The sequence below is a fragment of the Hippopotamus amphibius genome, chromosome 6, assembly GCF_030028045.1.
Source record: "Hippopotamus amphibius kiboko isolate mHipAmp2 chromosome 6, mHipAmp2.hap2, whole genome shotgun sequence".
NCBI lineage: Eukaryota > Metazoa > Chordata > Mammalia > Artiodactyla > Hippopotamidae > Hippopotamus > Hippopotamus amphibius.
In genome coordinates, this window is record NC_080191.1 from 76,974,232 (window position 1) to 76,994,097 (window position 19,866).

The 19,866-nt window shown below is 38.4% G+C and overlaps 1 protein-coding gene across 2 annotated transcripts in view; it reads right to left on the reverse strand.

The window, feature by feature from the left end:
- The window catches only part of MAP3K7 (mitogen-activated protein kinase kinase kinase 7), a 65,328-nt gene extending 47,392 nt beyond the window's left edge, over positions 1 to 17,936 (reverse strand). For both annotated transcript variants that reach the window (XM_057738748.1, XM_057738747.1), the window contains exons 1-5: positions 17,643 to 17,936; positions 6,008 to 6,118; positions 3,162 to 3,227; positions 2,693 to 2,738; positions 1,451 to 1,589 (exon numbers count right to left, since the gene is read on the reverse strand). In XM_057738748.1, coding sequence (XP_057594731.1) covers positions 1,451 to 1,589; positions 2,693 to 2,738; positions 3,162 to 3,227; positions 6,008 to 6,118; positions 17,643 to 17,762 — 482 coding nt within the window. In that variant the 5' untranslated portion in view covers positions 17,763 to 17,936. The remainder of the gene's footprint in view (positions 1 to 1,450; positions 1,590 to 2,692; positions 2,739 to 3,161; positions 3,228 to 6,007; positions 6,119 to 17,642) is intronic.
- Between the last annotated feature and the right edge of the window lie 1,930 nt (positions 17,937 to 19,866).

Sequence of the window (19,866 nt, forward strand, 5' to 3'; positions counted from 1 at the left end):
TTAACCTGTGTAATTATGGAATATAAAAGATGTTTAAAAACTAAAACAGCTTCCCTTTGTGAGATATTTTAAAGTATGCTGTTTAATAACTCATCAGTTATTCCACAGCCGAACATGCCCTAATGCAGACGGCTGACATCTGGGAGTTCCATCTAATGGTTTCTGGCTCCTCTAGGAAAAGGATGCTCTGTCTATGCCTGATACTTCCCTGTATCCTTTGAGTCAGCCAATTTGTTGCTGGATAAGAGCTATGATTTTCATGAGTCTGCTTTGGTAATTCAACTCTGTGTTAATACGGGAGGGGAAAGGAGGACACAATCTCCAAAACCAGGAAAAAAGGTATTTTTTTCTTTACTAGCCAAGGTAGGTAGCTACAACCACCACCTCAGGAGTCAAGTTAAAAAAATAAAAATGTATCATAAATCTGGGGCTTAAACATTATCTGAGCAGGGATCTGAGGAAAGAGAAATCAGTTTAAGCTTGGAGGTGGAAATAAGGTACACTAGTGAGAACAGTGATTCCAAGAGTTGAAACCTATGCAGAGTGTATCAGATTAGATAGGAGAGTGAGAAGTTATACCCAGAAGGGGTGCTTTAATGCTTTAAACCAGCATCAAGAGAATGGAATACTTGAGACCAATTTCCTAGGGGAAACCTCTTATCTGAGGACTGCTGTGGTTGCCGGGGTAGAGGGGAAAGGGCACATAGGGACTTTTTACTTTGTCACAGGTGGAGAGAGAAGATAAAAACGAGAGAGAAACGGGGACAAAAATATTATGTTTTCTTTGAGTACCCAGAGAAACAAAAAATCCCCAAAGTTTTAGCCTTTAAAAATAATTTTTTTAGGGAATTTTGTTCTTTCCAAGTCCCAGAATTCTCAGTATGGAGAAATCCAGAATATTTTCAATTTCTACTCAGATGTGCCAGCAATGCCCTTTGCCTTCCTCTGAAAAGGCAAATAATAAACACTGTATATTTTTGTGGAATGTTGACATTGTGCTTATTAGGGGATACAGTGGGGAATAAGACAGACTTGTCTCTGTTCTCTTAGGGAAAACAGTATACACCGTGGGCACAAAATAAGACTTACAGACTAACAGATTCTAGAAGTATGCTAATCTAAGGTAGAAGTTATTAAAAATAAAAATTCAACTAAAAAAAAAACCCCACTAAAGACAACTAAAATGCAAGCTTAGATAAATGACTAAATGGAGGTGAGTTAAAAACAATCTTAAAAAATAAAAAATAAACATTCTTGAGCAAGCCAAAAGGGAAGAGAGAAGAAAAACTGCTGTGCAACGACCAGCTTAAATTGGGGGTGGGAGGTGGGGTGAGGGGGTGGGAGGGAGAGAGGGAGAGGCAGAGAGAGGGAGGGAGAGGGAGAGGCAGAGAGAGGGAGGGAGAGAGAGAGGGGGAGAGAGAGGGAGAGATGCTGCATTATTAGTACTTACTTTGGTGGTTTCAGGTCCCTGTGAATTAGAGCTTTGGGTTGCATGCTGTGAAGATAAGCCACTCCTTGGGAACACTGTAAACACCAACTCATTGCGTGGGCAGCAGTGTAATACGGCAATGGTTCAGCACCATGCAGCACTGCAAAAGAAAGGCACAAACTAAAAAGAACTTTATTGTATATAACAAAAGACACAAGGTGAAGGCAAGCACTGTCAGAACACATGAATGGGTATTCTCCTACACATGTTCTCATCGGTCCTGCTTTTCATTCTTTTCTAAATAAAAAGACAGAAATAGCCAATGATTTCAAATGGATAACTACCACATACGCACACATTTAATAGGACTTCTATTAAATGTTATACACACATTCAAGTAAAATTAATATACATTACCATGTTTTTTTCATATTGATAGATGCAGTCTTTCACACAATAATATAAATTATAAGCAATGGGATGGCATACTACAATAAGAGAGATACAGAGAAACAATACAGAGGGAAACAAAGTAACATACAATTTTGCTTTCTGCAATAGCTAGAAACTAGCAATAGTTCAACCAAATAAAACACAGGAGGGAGTATTAGGCAGCCATCAACAACGATGAACACATGAGCAGTAAATACAAGTAAAAGTTTATATAAAATGTTAGTTTAAAAAAATTAAATGCTACAATTTATTTTACATAAAGGATGTAACAAGAGAAATTTATTTATATATATGTTTGGTGTTTCTTAGAGGGAAGGGTTAGCTCTGTTCTATATAGGTAACTAAATGATACAGTTGCCTTTCACTGTTATCAGAATGTTCTGTGAAGTGAGTTTTCACAACTTTATTTTTGGAAACAAAAGCAAAATAAAGCAGAATAAGGATGTGCAGTAAAGAGTTCTAAAATGAGGAGACTGCAAGCTGAGAGAGGGCAAAAGGAAAAAAATTAAAAGTGTGAAGATATTTTAAAATCTATTTAAAAATCAAGTTTGACTTTACTTAAATGCTTTTAACGTTATGAAGAGTAACATCAAATTAAAAGACTGATATACCGAGACCTCTAAATTTCACATACTAATGTTGTAGCATCTTGTCTTTCCATGTTTAATCTTTAGCAGATTTCTTTTTTTAATTACCTCCTTTTGGGACTCTGAGGGTCAATTGTGAAGAACTTTAAGTAACTTACAGTTTATATTAAAAGCTTTTCAATATTTTACCCTACTAGATACAGACAGGTCTAATGACACTCACCATTATATAAGGAGCCCCCTTCAGCATATTCCATCACAAGACACACCTAAAGGAAACATATGTCAGAATAATTAACCACAGAGCTAACGCATCTTAGGGAACCTGAGAGATAACTTAGTTCAACCTTTGATTTTACAAGTGTATTAAAAATCATTCTTTGGCCCTTAGACCTTGTTTTCTAGGGGCCCCCTAAGAGTGGAGATGTATATAAAAACATAATCACAAGATCTTTAGGGACTTTTTCCAGTGCCAATGAACAGGTGCTGTCATGGGATAGTGTAAGCCTGTTAACTGTTTAAGACCACTTAAGACAACTCTTCCCTTATACTGTGTCGCTAACAGATTAGAAACACATACTATTTTTTTTTTAGAAATAATATGACAGATCAAAATAGCTTCATAAACTACTGCACATACCTGCCACGTCATTTCTTATAGACGGAGTATAAGGAAAAAGTGACAAACTTACTGGATTCAAGCAGGCTCCATATAGCTTTACAATGTTAGGATGATTCACACGGGATAACTGCCGAAGCTGTAACAAATTAAGGTTTCTTTTAAAATTGCTAACTTTTGAGGAAGTGATCTCACAGTATCATTCAAATCTCAAGGTTGCACAAAACAGTAGTGTAACCATTCAACAATCACTGTTTCCTGTGTAGCAGGCATTGTCGTCATAAGCGCCTGCCCAGAATGGCACAGAATCCCTGCCCGAGAGCTCTCAGTTTAGTTGGGGGAGAGACATGTATGCAAATAATTAAAGCAACGTGCAAAGTGCTACAACAGGAGTTATGACAAGGCATAACTACAAATATGAAGAAGAATTTAACTTTGCCAAGAAATGTCAGGATGCCATCCCCGAGATGGCACTGAGCTGAGCTATCCAAACCAGAAGAAGCCATACCATCACCATCACCACCATCACCTTCAAAACTGAACTGGTGGGCACTTTACAGATATTGTATAATCCTCACAACTGTGCAAGGTAGCTATTATCATTTTCATTATAAAGATGAGGTACCTTTAAGATAAGGCTCAGAGAAAGTTAAGGGAGCTGCTAAATACCCTAGAGCTAGGAAGCAGTACAGCCAGGGTTTGAATTTTGGTCTATGTGACTTAAACTCTGCATTCTTGTGTTCTCTTCCCTCCATTCCACCCCTTGAGTTAATTCCCTCTTCTCCATTCTCATTACCACTGCCTTAGCAATTCCAACCTGAACCACTGCAGTAATTACTACAGCCTTCTCCTAACCAGTCTCCTTACTTCCAGTTCTATCCAATCCAATCCAGTGATTCACATGGACATCAGCGAGGGGTCTGGCTGTACTCATTTCTCTTGCTCTGCATCTCAATTTTCTATTAACATATCCCCCCAAACTTCTCCTTGCTCTCTCCTCTTCCTTCTCTCCCTATTCTGCTTCTTCCCCCTTCTTCCTCCTCTCCTTCTCCATTACCTACATTATATTGCTGGCTCAAATGAAGTCCATTAAAGTAAACCTTTTTACTACATGCTACTTAGAAAGCTGTGTTTTTCTATAGACATTTGTAGGTTTTTCAGTGCTAACAGAATTAATATTACTATTTATTATATTTTATCTCGTTAAGATTCTCTACTGAGCTTGATAGCAGATTTTTCAAGCATTTATTCCTGTTCCCTCCTCAAATACCACTAAGACAGTAAAGGTACTTTTTTCAAGGCATAAACTCAGAAGGATGAAGAGAATGTAAAATGAGAAAACAGCACATATTTTTGGAAGTTGGAAAGCACATGACTAGCTATAACTGACACAGCAGACCTAAAAAAAAAAATGAAAAAAAGTGAGAAGCAACCAGGTTTACCTCAGAAAACTTTCAAAAGGTGGGGGAGTGGTTGGTAGTACCAGGTATCTATTCACATAAGCTAATAAAAGAGAGAGATTGCTTAAAAGTTAGACTAAAGATTCCCTTCCTCCCTGACTTGAAACAGCTTAGTGACTGCCTCTTTATCGTCTCAAAGGTTAGAGGTTGATCCTTTAGAGAAGGTGTAATACCTTCTCTAAGTATGGAGATATATATTTAATATAGAGATAAATACAGAGATAGAAATATAATAATACCTTCTTTAGAGAAGGTGTCAGTCTCTGGATTGGGGGACACCACAGAAAACTAAGGCATGAGCTCAAAGTAGTTGCCTCTGAGAAGCAGAAAACTTGACGGGAGGAGGCATAGGGGAGTAACTTTTTTTTTTTGTAAGGATACATGGAGAACCATGTGACAATTTATCAATAAATCGCACGTGTATATAACTTGGATGAAAAACTTCTTTCCTCCAAGCTATTATGATCTTTTTGACTCTGGATGCCTAGCCTTTAACACATATGCTTTTACCTAGTTTTAGGAAGCTGCCAATACAACAGTATACGATCAATGACATCATGTAAATCATAAACAAAAACTGTGAATAAGGCAAGATAAAGCCAGACTCCTGGAGCACACTACTATACATCATCTTTCTTCATGATGACATCAAACCATTCATCAGCATTTCTTAACTCATTCAACTAATTACAAAAATCCACTTCATCATATCACAACTAAGTTCTCATTTTTTTGTTATACATTAAAAAATATCATGAAGTATATTTTGAAATTATAATTAAATAAAATCACAGATATAATTTCAGAAGATTTATAAGGTAAAGACCACTTATCTACTGGCCAATGAAGTTAAAAAGTGATAAAACCAAAAAAAAAAAAAGTGATAAAACCACTGATTTATGGAAATTCTGCGATCTAATACACAAAACAGCATAAAAGAATGAAACTGATGATACAATAATCTCATGATTATCGAATTCTCCATCATCAAATCTGTAAGAGAACAGTTGTAAATTTTCGTGCTAAATAAGAAAAACCAATTTGAAATTATTTTTCCTTAAAATAATCTTATTTAAATTTCTAAAAATGTTCAGTAGAAAATGAATGCATAAAATTTCCCTTCTTAATTTTAGATAATGGGAGAGATTACCATTTCTTTTCTATTTTAAAATTTAAATTCTATGCCTTGAAATAGATCTGAATTACATGGAAGAGATTGTGTTTTAATTCAGGGATGAATTCATTTACGTAGCTAAGTCTCTTTTCCCCTAATTTTTAATCAGAATTAAGAGTGTGAATGAAAAAAAACGTTTCTGCGGCATTCCCTTTGGTTCAACCAAATTGCTGATGTTCAAGTATCAGAGAAAGGACAACTGAGAAACAATTTTTTCTCATAATATTAAATTCACAGAGTATCTTAGGTGAAGAACTACACAACAGAAATGACATTTCAACTTACCTCTACAATAAAAGCTTTCCTCTCAGATTCACTTTCTATTTGTTTAATAGCAACATCTTTTGCTCTCCACTTAGCTTTGCATACTACTCCAAAGGCTCCTCTTCCAACAACCTGAGTTAAAAAAAAACCAAAACCGTGAGAATCAGAAACAAATAGATCCAGCCCAACATATAATGCTGAAGCCAATCTGAAAGACTTATTAAAGATTCTCGAAACCATCATCATCTGGATTTGACGAGCAGGTATGCATTTTCATTAAAGTGAGGAGACAATGAAATGCACTGTCTTTATCTTTGAAAGTTTACGGTCTAGATACCTCTTCATTGTCAAAACCAAAAACAAACAAAAAAGGTTTTGAGAGACAGAATACAAATTAAAACAGGCAGATGAATGAGAGGATAGAGAGAAGATGGTTTGGAAAAGCAAAAATAAAAAGCAGAAACATACAGTCAATGTTTTAAGCTCTCATATTTATGAAATTGAAAATAGCTTTTAAATAATTCAGTGGGGGTAGGGAGTAGAGGGGGAAGGATAAAAGGCTGGCCACTGTGAAGGATAGACAAAATATAGTATCATACTATACGATGGAATATTATTCATCAAGAAAAAGAACTAGTGATACATGCTACAACATGGATGAACATTAAAAACACTATGCTCAAGTGTCAGACACAAGAGATCACACATTGTATGATTCCGGTTATGTGAAATGTCCAGAAAAGGCAAATCTTTAGAGATAGAAAGTAGATCAGTGGTTGTTTGGGGCTGAGAATGGAAATTTGGATTAACTGTAAATGGGTAGGAAGAATCCTACCAAGGTGATGAAAATGTTTGAAAACTGATTTCTGGTGATGTTTGCACAACTTGGTAAATTTGTACAAATCACTATACAAATGGGTAAATTTTATGATATGTAAAATATATCTCATTAAAGTTATTTTTTTTTAAGTTATAAAATAAAAATTGGCCATGTGTTGTATTATTGTTGAAGTTGACGGGTAGCTCATGAGTTCATTCCTCTCTCACACTATTCTACTTTTGTTAATGTTTGAAATTTGCCATAATATTAAAACAACAACAAAAGAATAGCTTTTGATACTTGTTAGAACAAAATCCTTCTATTTTACCACTGTAAATGACCTTAGTTAGGTGCCATCTACTCCAATCTTTTCAACTTCCAACAGATCTAGGTACTTCCTTAAGTGAAAAATCTATTTCCCTGTACAGCTTTCATTTATGATGTACTTTCTTTGTAGCAGGCACTGAGCTAGGTGCTTTACATACATCACTTACACAACCGTAGGTGACAGGTAACTAGAGCTATCTTCTTCCTACAGATGAAGCACCTAGGTTTAAAAGAGTCAACTAACTTGCTCAAGGCTATGTAGCTAGTCAAGAGCAAGTGCAGTTTGATGCCAGGAAGTCTAACACCAGTATGTTAGAAATCCTAATTTGTACACATATATATGTATAACATATCACAAAGGAACGGTTATATCTTCTCTTGGAGGAGTAGTCTTCACTTTAGGCAAACTTACATGAACAGGGACTCTTTGCAGAGTAAGAAAAGGGTTCTAACAACTAGGAGGACTGTAGTTTTAAACTGAGATGGGTGGCTATTTTAGTGATAGCTCAAATTCCACTTCAGACATTACAAAAGCAGTATGGACATTTCTGATGTTGCTTAATGTATAAAACTACCCAAATGGTTACCACTTATTTAATGTTTACCATGTGCCAGGTACTCCGTGCTTTCATGCATTAACACATTTAATCCTCCTCCATTTTAAAGGTAAGTAAATTGAGTCACATGGTTGCAAGTTGCCCAAGATTACAAGGTCAGAGAAGTCAGGATTTGAAGCCTAGAATATGTAATAACTGATTCACTCTATATTCAGTCTCTGTGTGTCATTAGCTTAAAGGAAACTGGGCTGTCTTTCCTTCGGTGACTTTCCCTCTTTCCATTCCTGGCCCTGGGTGCTCAGGGACCGCCTGCTGATTAGGCTCTAGTCCTTCTCCACGCTCCTCAATGTCAGTTACTTGAACTTGTCTATTGACAATTGTATATTGTCAATGGCTATTGGCTAAACCTGGTACCATCAGAATAACAGAAACAGCACACCTAGGATGTGGAACCCAACAGACTTGAGTTTAAATACAGGTTCTGTCTGACTATTAGCTACCAATACTGGGCAAGTTAATGTCTTTGAACTTCTATTTTCTCAATGAAAAAAGGGAGATGTTTACAATTTCCTCAGCGAATATCTATGTAGTGTTCATATGTCAAAACCAGGCATTTTCATAAATACTATAAAAGAAAAATTAGTGCTTAGAGTTGGCTATGAATCACTTTAAGAAGCTGTACTCCTCATTTCTCTCACAGTTAACTACGATGAATAGCAAAGAGGTCCTAAAATGAATTTCAACTTTATGACAATGTCAGGTTAAGAAAGCATGGATGGAGACCTGCCTACTACGAAATAATGACGGTAAAGTAATTTAATATATTCTTCAACTACGTATTTACAAATACATCAAAGCCACTGGTACTCAGTAGGTCTCCTCTTGTTTCAGTTTTCTAGTCTCAGGAATGCCCGCACAGGGATTCCAAACATTATATTTGTGGATCATGCATTTGTTGCAAAAACTGTGTAAGGTGTGCATGACAAATTGTGATGCACAAGTGCCACCTAGTGCTGAGATGATGCGGACTCTGAGCTTGCAACTTAAAACCATGGGAACAAAATGCGGGCAAATGAGGCCAGGACAAACTTTCTCCCTTTTGTTTCAGAAAGCAATTTTTTTGAACACTGTAATATAAAGCAGGCATATTCATGCAAGATGAGAGCCCATGGACTTAAGAAGCCTCCACTCACACTAGGGCCATAAGATATTTCACATGTATGGTGAAACAACAGATCTAAAATGATAATAAAGTCCAAGATGCCCAAGGTTGTACACATAAACTGCAATACATGAAAGAAAAAAATAACTGCTGTGAATTCAAAGGTTAGAGGCACAGAGTCAATGCTTAATGAATCAAATTTCTGTGTATTTAATGATTCTGATCACCAATTCCAATATGTGGAGGGGGGTTTCCAAGCAATTCTCATATACCAGCTGGATGTCCTACCATTCAGCTCAATTCTGACATTATCCATCTGGAAAGAGCATCAGATCCCACAGGTTAAGGGCTCAGTTCTACACAACTGCTCCCCTCCGCCCCTTCAAAGCCCAGTCACAAGCCCGGGTTATCACCTGTGCTTCTGATCAACCTGCTATAGACTGCAGGTACCAATGACTCCCTCCTTGGGTTCGATTAATTTGCTTGAGTGTTTCACAGAACTCAAACATTTTCCTGACTAGATTACCAATCTATTACAAAAGGATACAGAACAGCTGGGTGGAACACAGGCATAGGGCAGGGTAAGTGGAAAGGGCATGGAGCTTCCATGGCCTCTCTGTGCCCCACTCCCCCCGTTTCCTCACGTGTTCATCAACCCGGAAGAACCCCGTCCTTCTGGGTTTACATGGAGCTTTATTACACAGACATCAATGATTAAGTCATTGGCCACTGCTGAGTGATTCAACCTCCAGCCCTTCTTCCTCCCTGGAGGTCAGAGGGGTGGCACTGAAAGTTCCAACCCTCTAATCATATTGGTTCTCCAGGCAACCAGCCCCATTCTTAGGTGTGGTCCAAAATTAACCTCAAGACATCTTTATCTCACTCATAACTTATGAAACTCAGAGGGTTTGGGGAGCTGTGAGCTAGGAACCGTAGACAAAGACCAAATATATATGAGAAATATATTTTGATCATCTGAATGACCAAGTACACATTTCTTATAAATCGCCATATTACAGAATCAAGATGTGACTTCTCATTTTTTCAAATGGCATAGATATTAGGGGTGAAAGAAAAAATACATAAAGAATCGATCCCTGCCTTGGTGGGATGAAAGTGAGGTGGAGAAGAAATTCAAGACAAAACAACAGCATTTAAAATTTTTTAAAAAACACTTCCCAGCTGAAGAGAGCCAAAGGTGAGAGTCCACGATGGTGGCTTTCAGGACAGACTTAGGGCTTGGAGGGCAAGAAAGACTTATTCCCACACACCCTCCCCCTCAACTTCTCACTGAGCTCTCCAGGAGGAAGCAGCCTCACAGGATACGCTTTGCCAACAAGGGAAGCTGCAAATGAGTAAGTGTGGCAAGGGAGCCAGTCAGAGGGAGGCCCTCCTCAGGGTCCCTCAGCCCCCACACTAAGTGGAAGTGATACAGAAAAACTCTTGCCAAGAGGAAACAAAGTAACTGAAAACTGAAGAGTCTTCTGGCTGCAGGAAGGAGGCTGTTGGATGTAGACAGCTCAAACATGGGGAGCTAAATGCAGAGCTCAGCTGAATTTCAGAGGATCAATGCAAGCCAAAGGGGAAGGCCTAGTGAGCAAGCAGGGAGAAATGGGTAAGGTGTCCTGCTTTCAAGGGGTGAAGTGAGCCTAATGCCAAGAAAATGATGAATTTCATGTGTTTACTCTTTAAACCAATATTTCTTGAGTGTCTGTTATACGCAGCTACCATTTAGGATACAAAAGATATAGCTGTAAATAAGACAAAGGCCCTGATCTATGTGGAATGTACTTTCAACTTAAGGGGGGGTGGGGAGAGGAAAGAAAAGACAGTCAGTAGACAAAAGATGAATAAGAAAAATATCAGCTTGTAAAAAAAATGCTGTGTAGAAAACCAAAAAATTGAATGATGTGGCACAGAGACTGGTGAAACTTACGGCTGGATAGTATGGAAGGTCATCAGAGGAGGCTACTAACTTGACATGTGAATGACACAAGGAACCAACCAAACAAGAAGAAGCAACTAATGTAAAGGCCCTAAAATAGAAAAAAAACCAACCCTCATTTCCTATTCAACAATATTAGAACCCCATCTATAGATTAGGCGTTATCCTACACATTCCAGATAAAGTGAACAAACTAAACCGAAATCCTTGCTCTAACTGCTTATATTCTCCTGGAGGGAGACAAAGAGGAAGCAAGATATATTAAAAAAAGATACAACATTTTAGAAAACCGTTTAAGTGCACTAAGAAGAAAAGGAGCATAATTGTGTGTGTCTGTGTGTCTGGATCCAGAAGGGCTCTCAGCACCAGGAAAAGAAGTTTGGATTTCAGTCTAAGTAATGGGAAGCAATTAGAGGAATTTAAGGAGGAATGTGATATGATTTTACATTAAAAAAAAAATTCTGGCTCTAGTGTGAAGAATGGATTGTAGAGGAGCTAGCATGTATACAAAGAGAGATCAGGTAGGAGGCGGTAAAAGCAGCCCAAGCAAGAAAGAAGAGCTTTGAGGACGAGGTTGATGCTACTGCAGAAAAATGGGCCGATCTGGGATATGTTTTAGAGGTAAAGTCAAAAGACCATGCTGATGATCTCCATGCAGGCAGGACAGGACAGGTGGACAGGAAAAGATGAATCAAGGATAATGTCTAGATTCAGCAACAGTTTAATGAAGGATAAGAAACAATGGAGCAAGCCGATTCCCTCCCTCCCCCCGCCCCCCCTTCTTTTTTTCTTTCTTTCTACAACAGAGTTCTGATTTAGTCATATAAAGCTTACGATGCCTATTAGATATTCCAGTGGAGATATCAAGAAAGAAAGTCGAAACATGAGTCAGGGAGAAGTCAGGCAGGAGATAAAAACTTGGGAGTGTCATCAGCATTTTAGTTGGTACTTCTAGTCAATCAACTGGGTGTGGTGACCAAAAAATAAGATATAAATACTGGGGTCCCAGAGCTAAGCTTTGAAGCACTTCAACATTTAGAACACAGAGGAGAAAGAACCTGAAAAAACGGAGATGGAACAGTCAATAAGGTAGCAAGTGAACCAGGAAAGTGCCACAAGAAGCCAAAAAAGTCTCAAGAAGAAAGCAGACATAAAAACAGCAAAAGCATTAAGCCAATGGCTCTCTATGTGTGGTCTCTGGGCCAGAAGCATCTGTATCGCCTCAAAATTTGTGAAGATGTAATTCTCAGGTTCCCACCCAGAGTTACTGAGTCTGAGGACTGGGCCCAGCAATCTGTATTTTAACAAGCCCTTCAGGTGACTGCGGTATTTGAGAATGGCTGTATTAGGTTATATTAAAACCATAATTAACAGTGAGACAAGACACTTCACTGGAAACCATCACACAGACCAGAGAGCCCTCCCTTGCTAATGATATTACTTACGGAAGTTAACCAGACCACTGACACAACATCTTGGGCAGGAAGAAAGGAATAGGAGAATTCTTGTGAGCAACCTAATGTTTTTCTTGATACATGGTAGATTAGTAGAAAAAAAATTCAAACTATAAAACATTTACACAGGAAGTCACTTTTTACTTACTACCAAGTTTCTAACTTAAGTTCACAATGAAATATGTTTTTTGGATTGCATTCACATCTAAGTAAGTTTCTCTGACATATTATCATTTAGTCTGAATTGACAGCTTTCCCCAAAGATCAGTTTTCACCAAGAGTATAAAAAATGGCACACATCCAAATTACAACTATCCCTCCATCACACACATCCATCCAAAATGGTGAATCTGGAAAAAAATATTTCAGATATTTTTCACAATCCCTCACCTGTAAAAATAGCAGAAGAGAGGAATGCAAAGAGAACTTTGATTTTAAAACGGAAATCAATTTAGAAATATTTCCTTCTGAATTTATGAATGTTTTCTACATTAAAATGTTCTTGGATTAATTCTTTTATTATACGTACTTTCCCCCTGTGGTTTAGCCCTCATGGTTTTGGGTCCACAACTTTACTTTCAAGTAGTAAAGCAGATTTAAACTTAATTCCTTAATAAAAAGTACAGCAGAAAAATATGAGAGATGATGTATAGAATATTTCCATGAAATTAGTATTGAAAGGCACAAAAACCAAAATCAGAAATTGGTGTATGTGTTTAAAGAAAGCAACTCCTTTAAAAATCAATTTCTTTAAGATGGAAGACTACTCCATTCCTTTATTTGAGTCAGGTTTTTAAAAACAAAAAACCACCTAAACTAAAAATAAATGGAAAAGGATGTGCTCTTAATTTACAATGAAACAATTCTTAATTTACGATGAAGTAATTCTTAATTGTGCCCAATTCATGTTATTTTTACTTCAGTGACCATAGCTGTCAGTTTGCTTTGGCCCTGTTCTGTGGTCTATGTGAGTGGACTCTGGCTGTGCTGCCACTGCTCTGGCTAGAAATTTGGAACATGACAGAACAAGCACAGATCTTCACATTTATTAGTTAGAACTTGGAGCCTCCAGCTATTTCAAAACTTCTATACCTATTAATAAACTGTGGTAGAGTACAACTGCCATCTGCTGACAAGACAGACTTGATAATACAAAAGTAAAGCTTTAATTATTCAAACTTTCTTCTGGCTTTTTCATGCAGTCTTTTAAAACCAGCCATAAGACATCCAAGTCGTTTACTAGGCCTTTCTTTCAAATAATATGCCTGTGTCATCTCTTAAGCTACGCATGGACAATATAAAAGTTATCGCTGTGGCTACCTCTTCACTGTGATAACAATTACAGATTTCTACTGAAACCAGTAACCACTAAGTTTCACATGGAAGAGCCTATCAATAATTTTGGATACTTAGTACTGACTAACAAATCTATAGAATGAGGAATGAGTTTATTCCGTCCACTAGAAGTTAGGTTTTTCTCTATTATCAGCTGCCCAAATGCTTATAACATAAAATTACAAAACATACATCACTGCCAAAGTTCTTTCTATATTTCCCTTTAAAACAAAACCTTTGTATGTCTCCATAATGAAGCTTAAGAACATATAAATGCTGCAATGATTATATGCACCTTGCACATATGCTATTCTTGACATCAACACTGTGGGTCTTCCCTTTAAATAGCAACCATACCAAACAGGATCTTTTTAGCATTTTAGTACAGGCCCACCAATATACGGCGTACTCTCAGCACCTGACCCTTTGCAGCCTCTTTTACCCCCTGCTAAACCAAAATATTTGCTAGGTATAATGGACTGTAATGGAATCAACATTTGCAAAATTTCATTTTTAGTGTAAATGCTGCCTTACCCCAATCACTAACTTAACTTCTGGTTTTATCACACAAAAGAACCAGACCACATAAGAGAACCAGATGGATACTAAAATTCTCATGATTATGTTGTGGTAAACTTCATTTGCTCATTCAGCAACTATTTAGAGAAAACCTTTAGATGCTAGGCTTTGGAGTTAACAACTGTGAATAAGACAGGTTAAACTCTGCTGGGGGATATATAATTTTGGTTACTGGCAAGTGCCATGAAGGATAAAAAAAGTGAGAAAGATCTAGGTTGCTCAGGGAAAGCTTCTCTAAGGAAGCGGCATTTAAAGTGGGACTTGAATGGTGAGAAGGAGTCAGCCATGTGAATTCTGGGGGAAAGAGCATTCGAGGCAGAGGAACGAGTGGAAAAAAAATTCATCTTAGTATCTTTCCCAATGTATGATGCTTATTTTATTCAAAATCTAGCTTTAAAATCTTTCCTCTCAATGAGTCTTCTGTGATAAACCCTACTTTCAAGTTATGGCTTAAGTGCTCAATTTCCACTGCATTCATAGTTTTGAATTTGTGGTTCTGAAAATCTAGTCTCACAGTAAGTCAACGTTTTTAAGGAGAGAATCCTAGGATCCTTCTATTCATCTTCCATAATCTTAGCAGTATTATGCACAGAAGAGAATATTCATTAAATGTTCAAGACCAACTATTATAAAGGAAATCAGTATTTTGTTTCCCCATTCTTACAATAAGGTTTGGTATAAAGTACTTCAGAAAGAACCAAAGCGACCTTGTAAATCCAAGTGGAAAGAGCAAATGACTCAGGTGTGAGAAATCTCAAATTCATTTCCCAGCTCTACCATTTTCTTAGACATGAGGCTTCTGGCAAATCAAACTCTATGACCATTTGTCAATATCTGTAAAATGGGGGTATCATTTGCCCTATTTAACCAGGATTTGTTAGTTACAAACTACATTCCACAAGAGGTCATGATCACTGTCCTTAAAGCTTATTGTGGAAACACAGCATAAATACTGGAAACAATGAGTGTTTTCATTTTAGAATTGGAAGAGACCTTAAATGATCTTGTTCAGTCTCTCATTTTACATGAGAAATCAGAGGCCCAGAAAAATGAGGTGACTTGCTCAAAGTTACTGAAATGTATTATGGCAGAATCAGCATGGCATCTACATTTTCTAAATACCCAGCCCAGCCCACATTTTTACCACACTACATTGCCTTTACCACTTCTGGCAACCTAGTCACCAAAGTGCATACCTCACAATTTACTCTAACATTCTCTACACCCAGATCCAGAAGGATAAAAGCTAAACGACTTTTTAAAAAAAATACCTACATAGGGTTCTGATGCTGAGACGTGACATAATTTGATATTAGAATTGAATTTAGGAAGTTCCATGCTGATATTACTGAGTCATGATATTAGAGATATTAAAACTGTAAGGATTAAAATCAGCTGATGCCTTAAAAATATGCAACTATGAAATGAGTGCATATTTGGCCTATGGTTGGAGTATTTTTATTACATAGTTTCCAACTGAATCAATATAATGCTGATTCAATTACACTGTTATTTGAGAACTGCAACATGATTTTATTTATAGGCAATATACTGGTATCACATAAAATATTGAAAGCAACGTAAAATACCTTTTGTTTTCAGTCATCTTTCTCTGTTCTCTTATTCATGATTTTAAGCTAGAAGCAGCATCTAAGCTAAGAAAGTTACTGAGTGCCGTGCACCCTGGATTACATAATAACACTGTTTTAATGTGAAAATAAAGAACATGATGAAAATTATGTAACAGTTTTAACATTAGAAAGGTCTAAATTCAACCTTTAACAGGAAAATAAACTGGGTAATAAAAAATGAAAAGAACAAAATTAAATGACTGCCTCACAGTAGAAAACTTCAGCTAAAAACAAACATTTACTCCCCAGGAATGTCCCAAACATACCAAAGGAAAGTTGAAACATCATCTAAACTGAAGGAAGGGTCTTTGGAAACCTAATCCCAATCAGAAGTTAAATGGCTTAGAGGGAAGAGCAGTAAAATGATAAATGACACCTTAGTAATCAAGGATGTAAAATGCTTTAGAAAGTAGTGTGGGAAAACTAAGGTTGTAAAAATCAAATGATGTAAGTCTGTGAAAGCATTTGGTAGATCATGAGGTACCAGATATTATTATATAACAATTTGTAGTCCACAAGCATAGCAGTTTGCCACAGAGTAGACGTAAATGCTTATTTAAAAACTGCAATTCTTTTACACTGACTCACCGAATTTTTATTCTTAAAAAAGAAAGAATGCTAGCCATGAAAGCTGGATCAACTATCCAATTCTGAAAAAGGAATTTATCATAGCCTCAATAGAAAACACACACACACACACACACACACACACACAAATTCCCCCCCTTTCCAAAATATGGGTCCTTCTTTTAGCCCTGTGACCTTAAAGCAGGGCACTGTTCCTCTCTGTAACTCAGTTTCCTAGTAATGTGTGTCAGGTACTGTGTTGGGTGTTTTGCATGTATTACCTCATAAAATCTGTTACACAAATAAAATGAAATAGAAATTATTATCCCTATTTTACAGTTAAGGAAACTAAGGCTCAAAAAGGTTAGAAAGGAAACTTGCTCTAAATCACACAGCTAATAAGGGGCACAGCTGATAGACCTAACCTTCATCTAACTCCTTTCAAAGGCTTTGTTCTTCCCACTTACACTATCTTGTTAAAGGCACACTATTACTCTGCTCTAAAATAATTTAAAGGCACACTATTACTCTGCTCTAAAATAATTTAAATTACTGCAGAATAAAGAATGGATGGGGGTTTTCTAACAGCGACTTTTGGTCTGATCTCATATTCTGGTTGTCACCAAAATCATTAGTTATCTCTTCAAAATATGCTACTTCAAACATCTTTTCATCCTATACCTGTCTACGTTACTAACGGTGAAATCAATCAAAAGCAGTCTCATTGAAGGCTGAACACTCACGAATACGACTACTGCTCTACGGAATCGGCGAAACTGAGTACCATTCCGTACTCGCGGGAAGGCTATTAGACCTGAGGATATATGAATTTATCAAGCATTCGTTGAACACCCATATCGTGCCGGACGCTGAGCTAGAGGTCGAACATAATAAAAATCCTTGGCCCTTAAGAACACCATGTCTTCGAGAACTAAAACTCTAAAACGGCCATAGTCTCTGATGAATTTCACTACTTACATATTCGAGAACTGGTGGACCACACGATCGCACCAGTTCATCCCTCTCTGTTTGAGATGAGCCAGATCCAGGCACCGGAGTATCAAAACCAAACTCAAGAGTGCCCAAGTGAGGAAAAAAGAGAGCTGCACCGGACCAGGTGAACGCGGAGAGCCCCCTCTACACCCGGTCTCTGCGGGGTTGTGGGGACTCCCGGGTGGACCCCGGGAAACACAGGGGTCGGGGAGGCGCCTTAGGAGTTGGGACCAGGCAGAGATCTGGAGGGGCCGGGGCCGGCGCCTCCATGCCGGGCCTTGCTCACCTCTTCCACCTCGATCTCCTTGTAGTCGATCTCTTCAAAGTTGAGGACCTGGGAGGGGGCTTCGATCATCTCACCGGCGGAAGACGAGGAGGACGAAGAAGCGGCGGAGGCTGTAGACATGATCCCTCGCGGAGCCCGGGGTACCAGGGAAGGCTGCCCCCCGGACAGTCCGGGGGAGACCCGCGCCCACCCGCCTCCGGACCGACCTTCAACCTGGAGCCACGGCGGTCCGTGGCGGGGACAGGGGCTGCGGCCACAGCCGAGTCCCGGCTCGGGCTCCGCTGCGTTTTCCGCCGCCGGGCCCCGCCCACCAAACTTCCGGTTCCGGCCTAAAATCGGAAACAAGAGGTGGGCCGCGAGCTCAAGGGAGGGGAGGGGAGAATTTGGTGACAGAGAAAGAGAAAGGAAGGACAGATTGGGGGTGGAGTGGGGGAGGGTGAGACTGTAGCTTGGACCTGTGGGACAAATTTCGCGAGATCTTTGCTGAGGGGGCCTCAGCAACCGATGATACCGCGAGAGCTGACCCGTGACGTAATTAAAACGCGCGAACGGAAGTGGCGCAGAGCACGATGGACTATCTGTACGGTTGGTCCTTTAGAAACCAGCGGGAAAGATAAAAGCTTCGGTTTCAACTCTGCTTTATGAACTATGTTGTGGCCCCGCTCTCTTTTCTCTCGGAGACCTGCATGCGGGCGGGGTAGTATTGGATTGAGTTTTTGTGACGAAGCTTACTTTTCAGTTTCAACTCTAAGCTAAACTGAACTATTTGTTGAAAAGCCTTGGAAAGTGTGTTTCCCTCAATGTGTTTGGAAGGAAGCGGTTGCTGCTGTTACTTTGAGCCAGTCCCTGATGCTATGAGAGATTCCAAAGAGACTAATGTACAGCGAGCCAGCGCTTGTAACCTGATTAACACTATGTAGCCTCACGAACAGAAGTTAACATTAGGTAAAGTAGATACTTACAATTTGGCATAATTTGTCGTCCATCTGAACTTATGGAGTTTGTTAATGGTACGCGTCGGAGTGCAGAGCACTGTGCTGGATTCTTTACATTTATAATTTAATCATTAACAGTAGCCATGCGAGTTAAATATTTCTGTTGCCATTTTCAGGACTTGAGAAAATAGGCTCAGAAAGAGGGAAACAGTTACGATTCTCACAAGCTAGTAGAACCTGTGTCCGAATATCTCCAAGGCGGAGAGTATTGCCTGCGTTGTATCAGTACTGTCAACACAATTTTTAGTTTTAAACTAGATGTTAAACTTCAGTCAGTTTGACCTGAAGCCTAACTGAGAAAAGTGGAGTTAGAGATGAAGTTTAAGGACCAACGATGAAACCCTGCGAGTGTCAAATTCTGTCTCAGTATGAGACCGAAAGTAACAGTCAGAAAGAGGAAAGTGAGGGGAATGGTGATTAGAATGTCACTGGAGGAGAGCTTTTCAATTAAGCAATAGCCAACCAAATAAATGCTGTACAGAAGTAAGTTTAACTCATTTTGGATTGCAAATAGGTCATTGTATTTGGCAATTAAGTTATGAACTCCTGGAAAACATTTTGTCATTTTTTTATTTGTAGTTTTAGTAATACTCAATGATAGTTTGGTGAACGGGTAAGAGAATGAAAGAAAGAATAATTTCTTCTCACAGCACAATCTCTGGATGATCTTACCCAGAGTCTTGACCACTTTTATGATGATAACTGCAAAACTCTCCCACTGTTCAAATTTTTCCTGAATTCCGTACCTGTTAGACATCTCTATTTAGATGTAACATAAGCACCCAAACTTCAAGATTCCAAAAGTGAATTCAGAAGTTATCACCCACCTCATATATATTCTTCCATGTGAATTTTCTGTCTCCACGAAGGATCCCATCACCTACTTAGTTGTCCAAGTGAGAAATTCAGAACTGTATTTCTACATGTGAAGTGATGCCTAGGGCACTAATAACCAAATAGAAGCATATTAAATTAGTGGGATAAGCATGTTTACCTGTCGTTTTTTACTCAAATTCCCAGAATAGGATGGTCACCTCTTATCCTTGTCCTTTCTCTATGCAGGTCATACCTAATTTCTCTCTAACTCCTTGATCTTAATACAATGGATGCTACCAAGTGGGAATTCAAGAAATACTTGTTATATGTTCTAGCTGAATGAATAGGTTTTGCCAGTCCTCACTTTCCCGAGAGTTTTCTATACCTTCATTTTAGGACTCGAATCCTGGTGG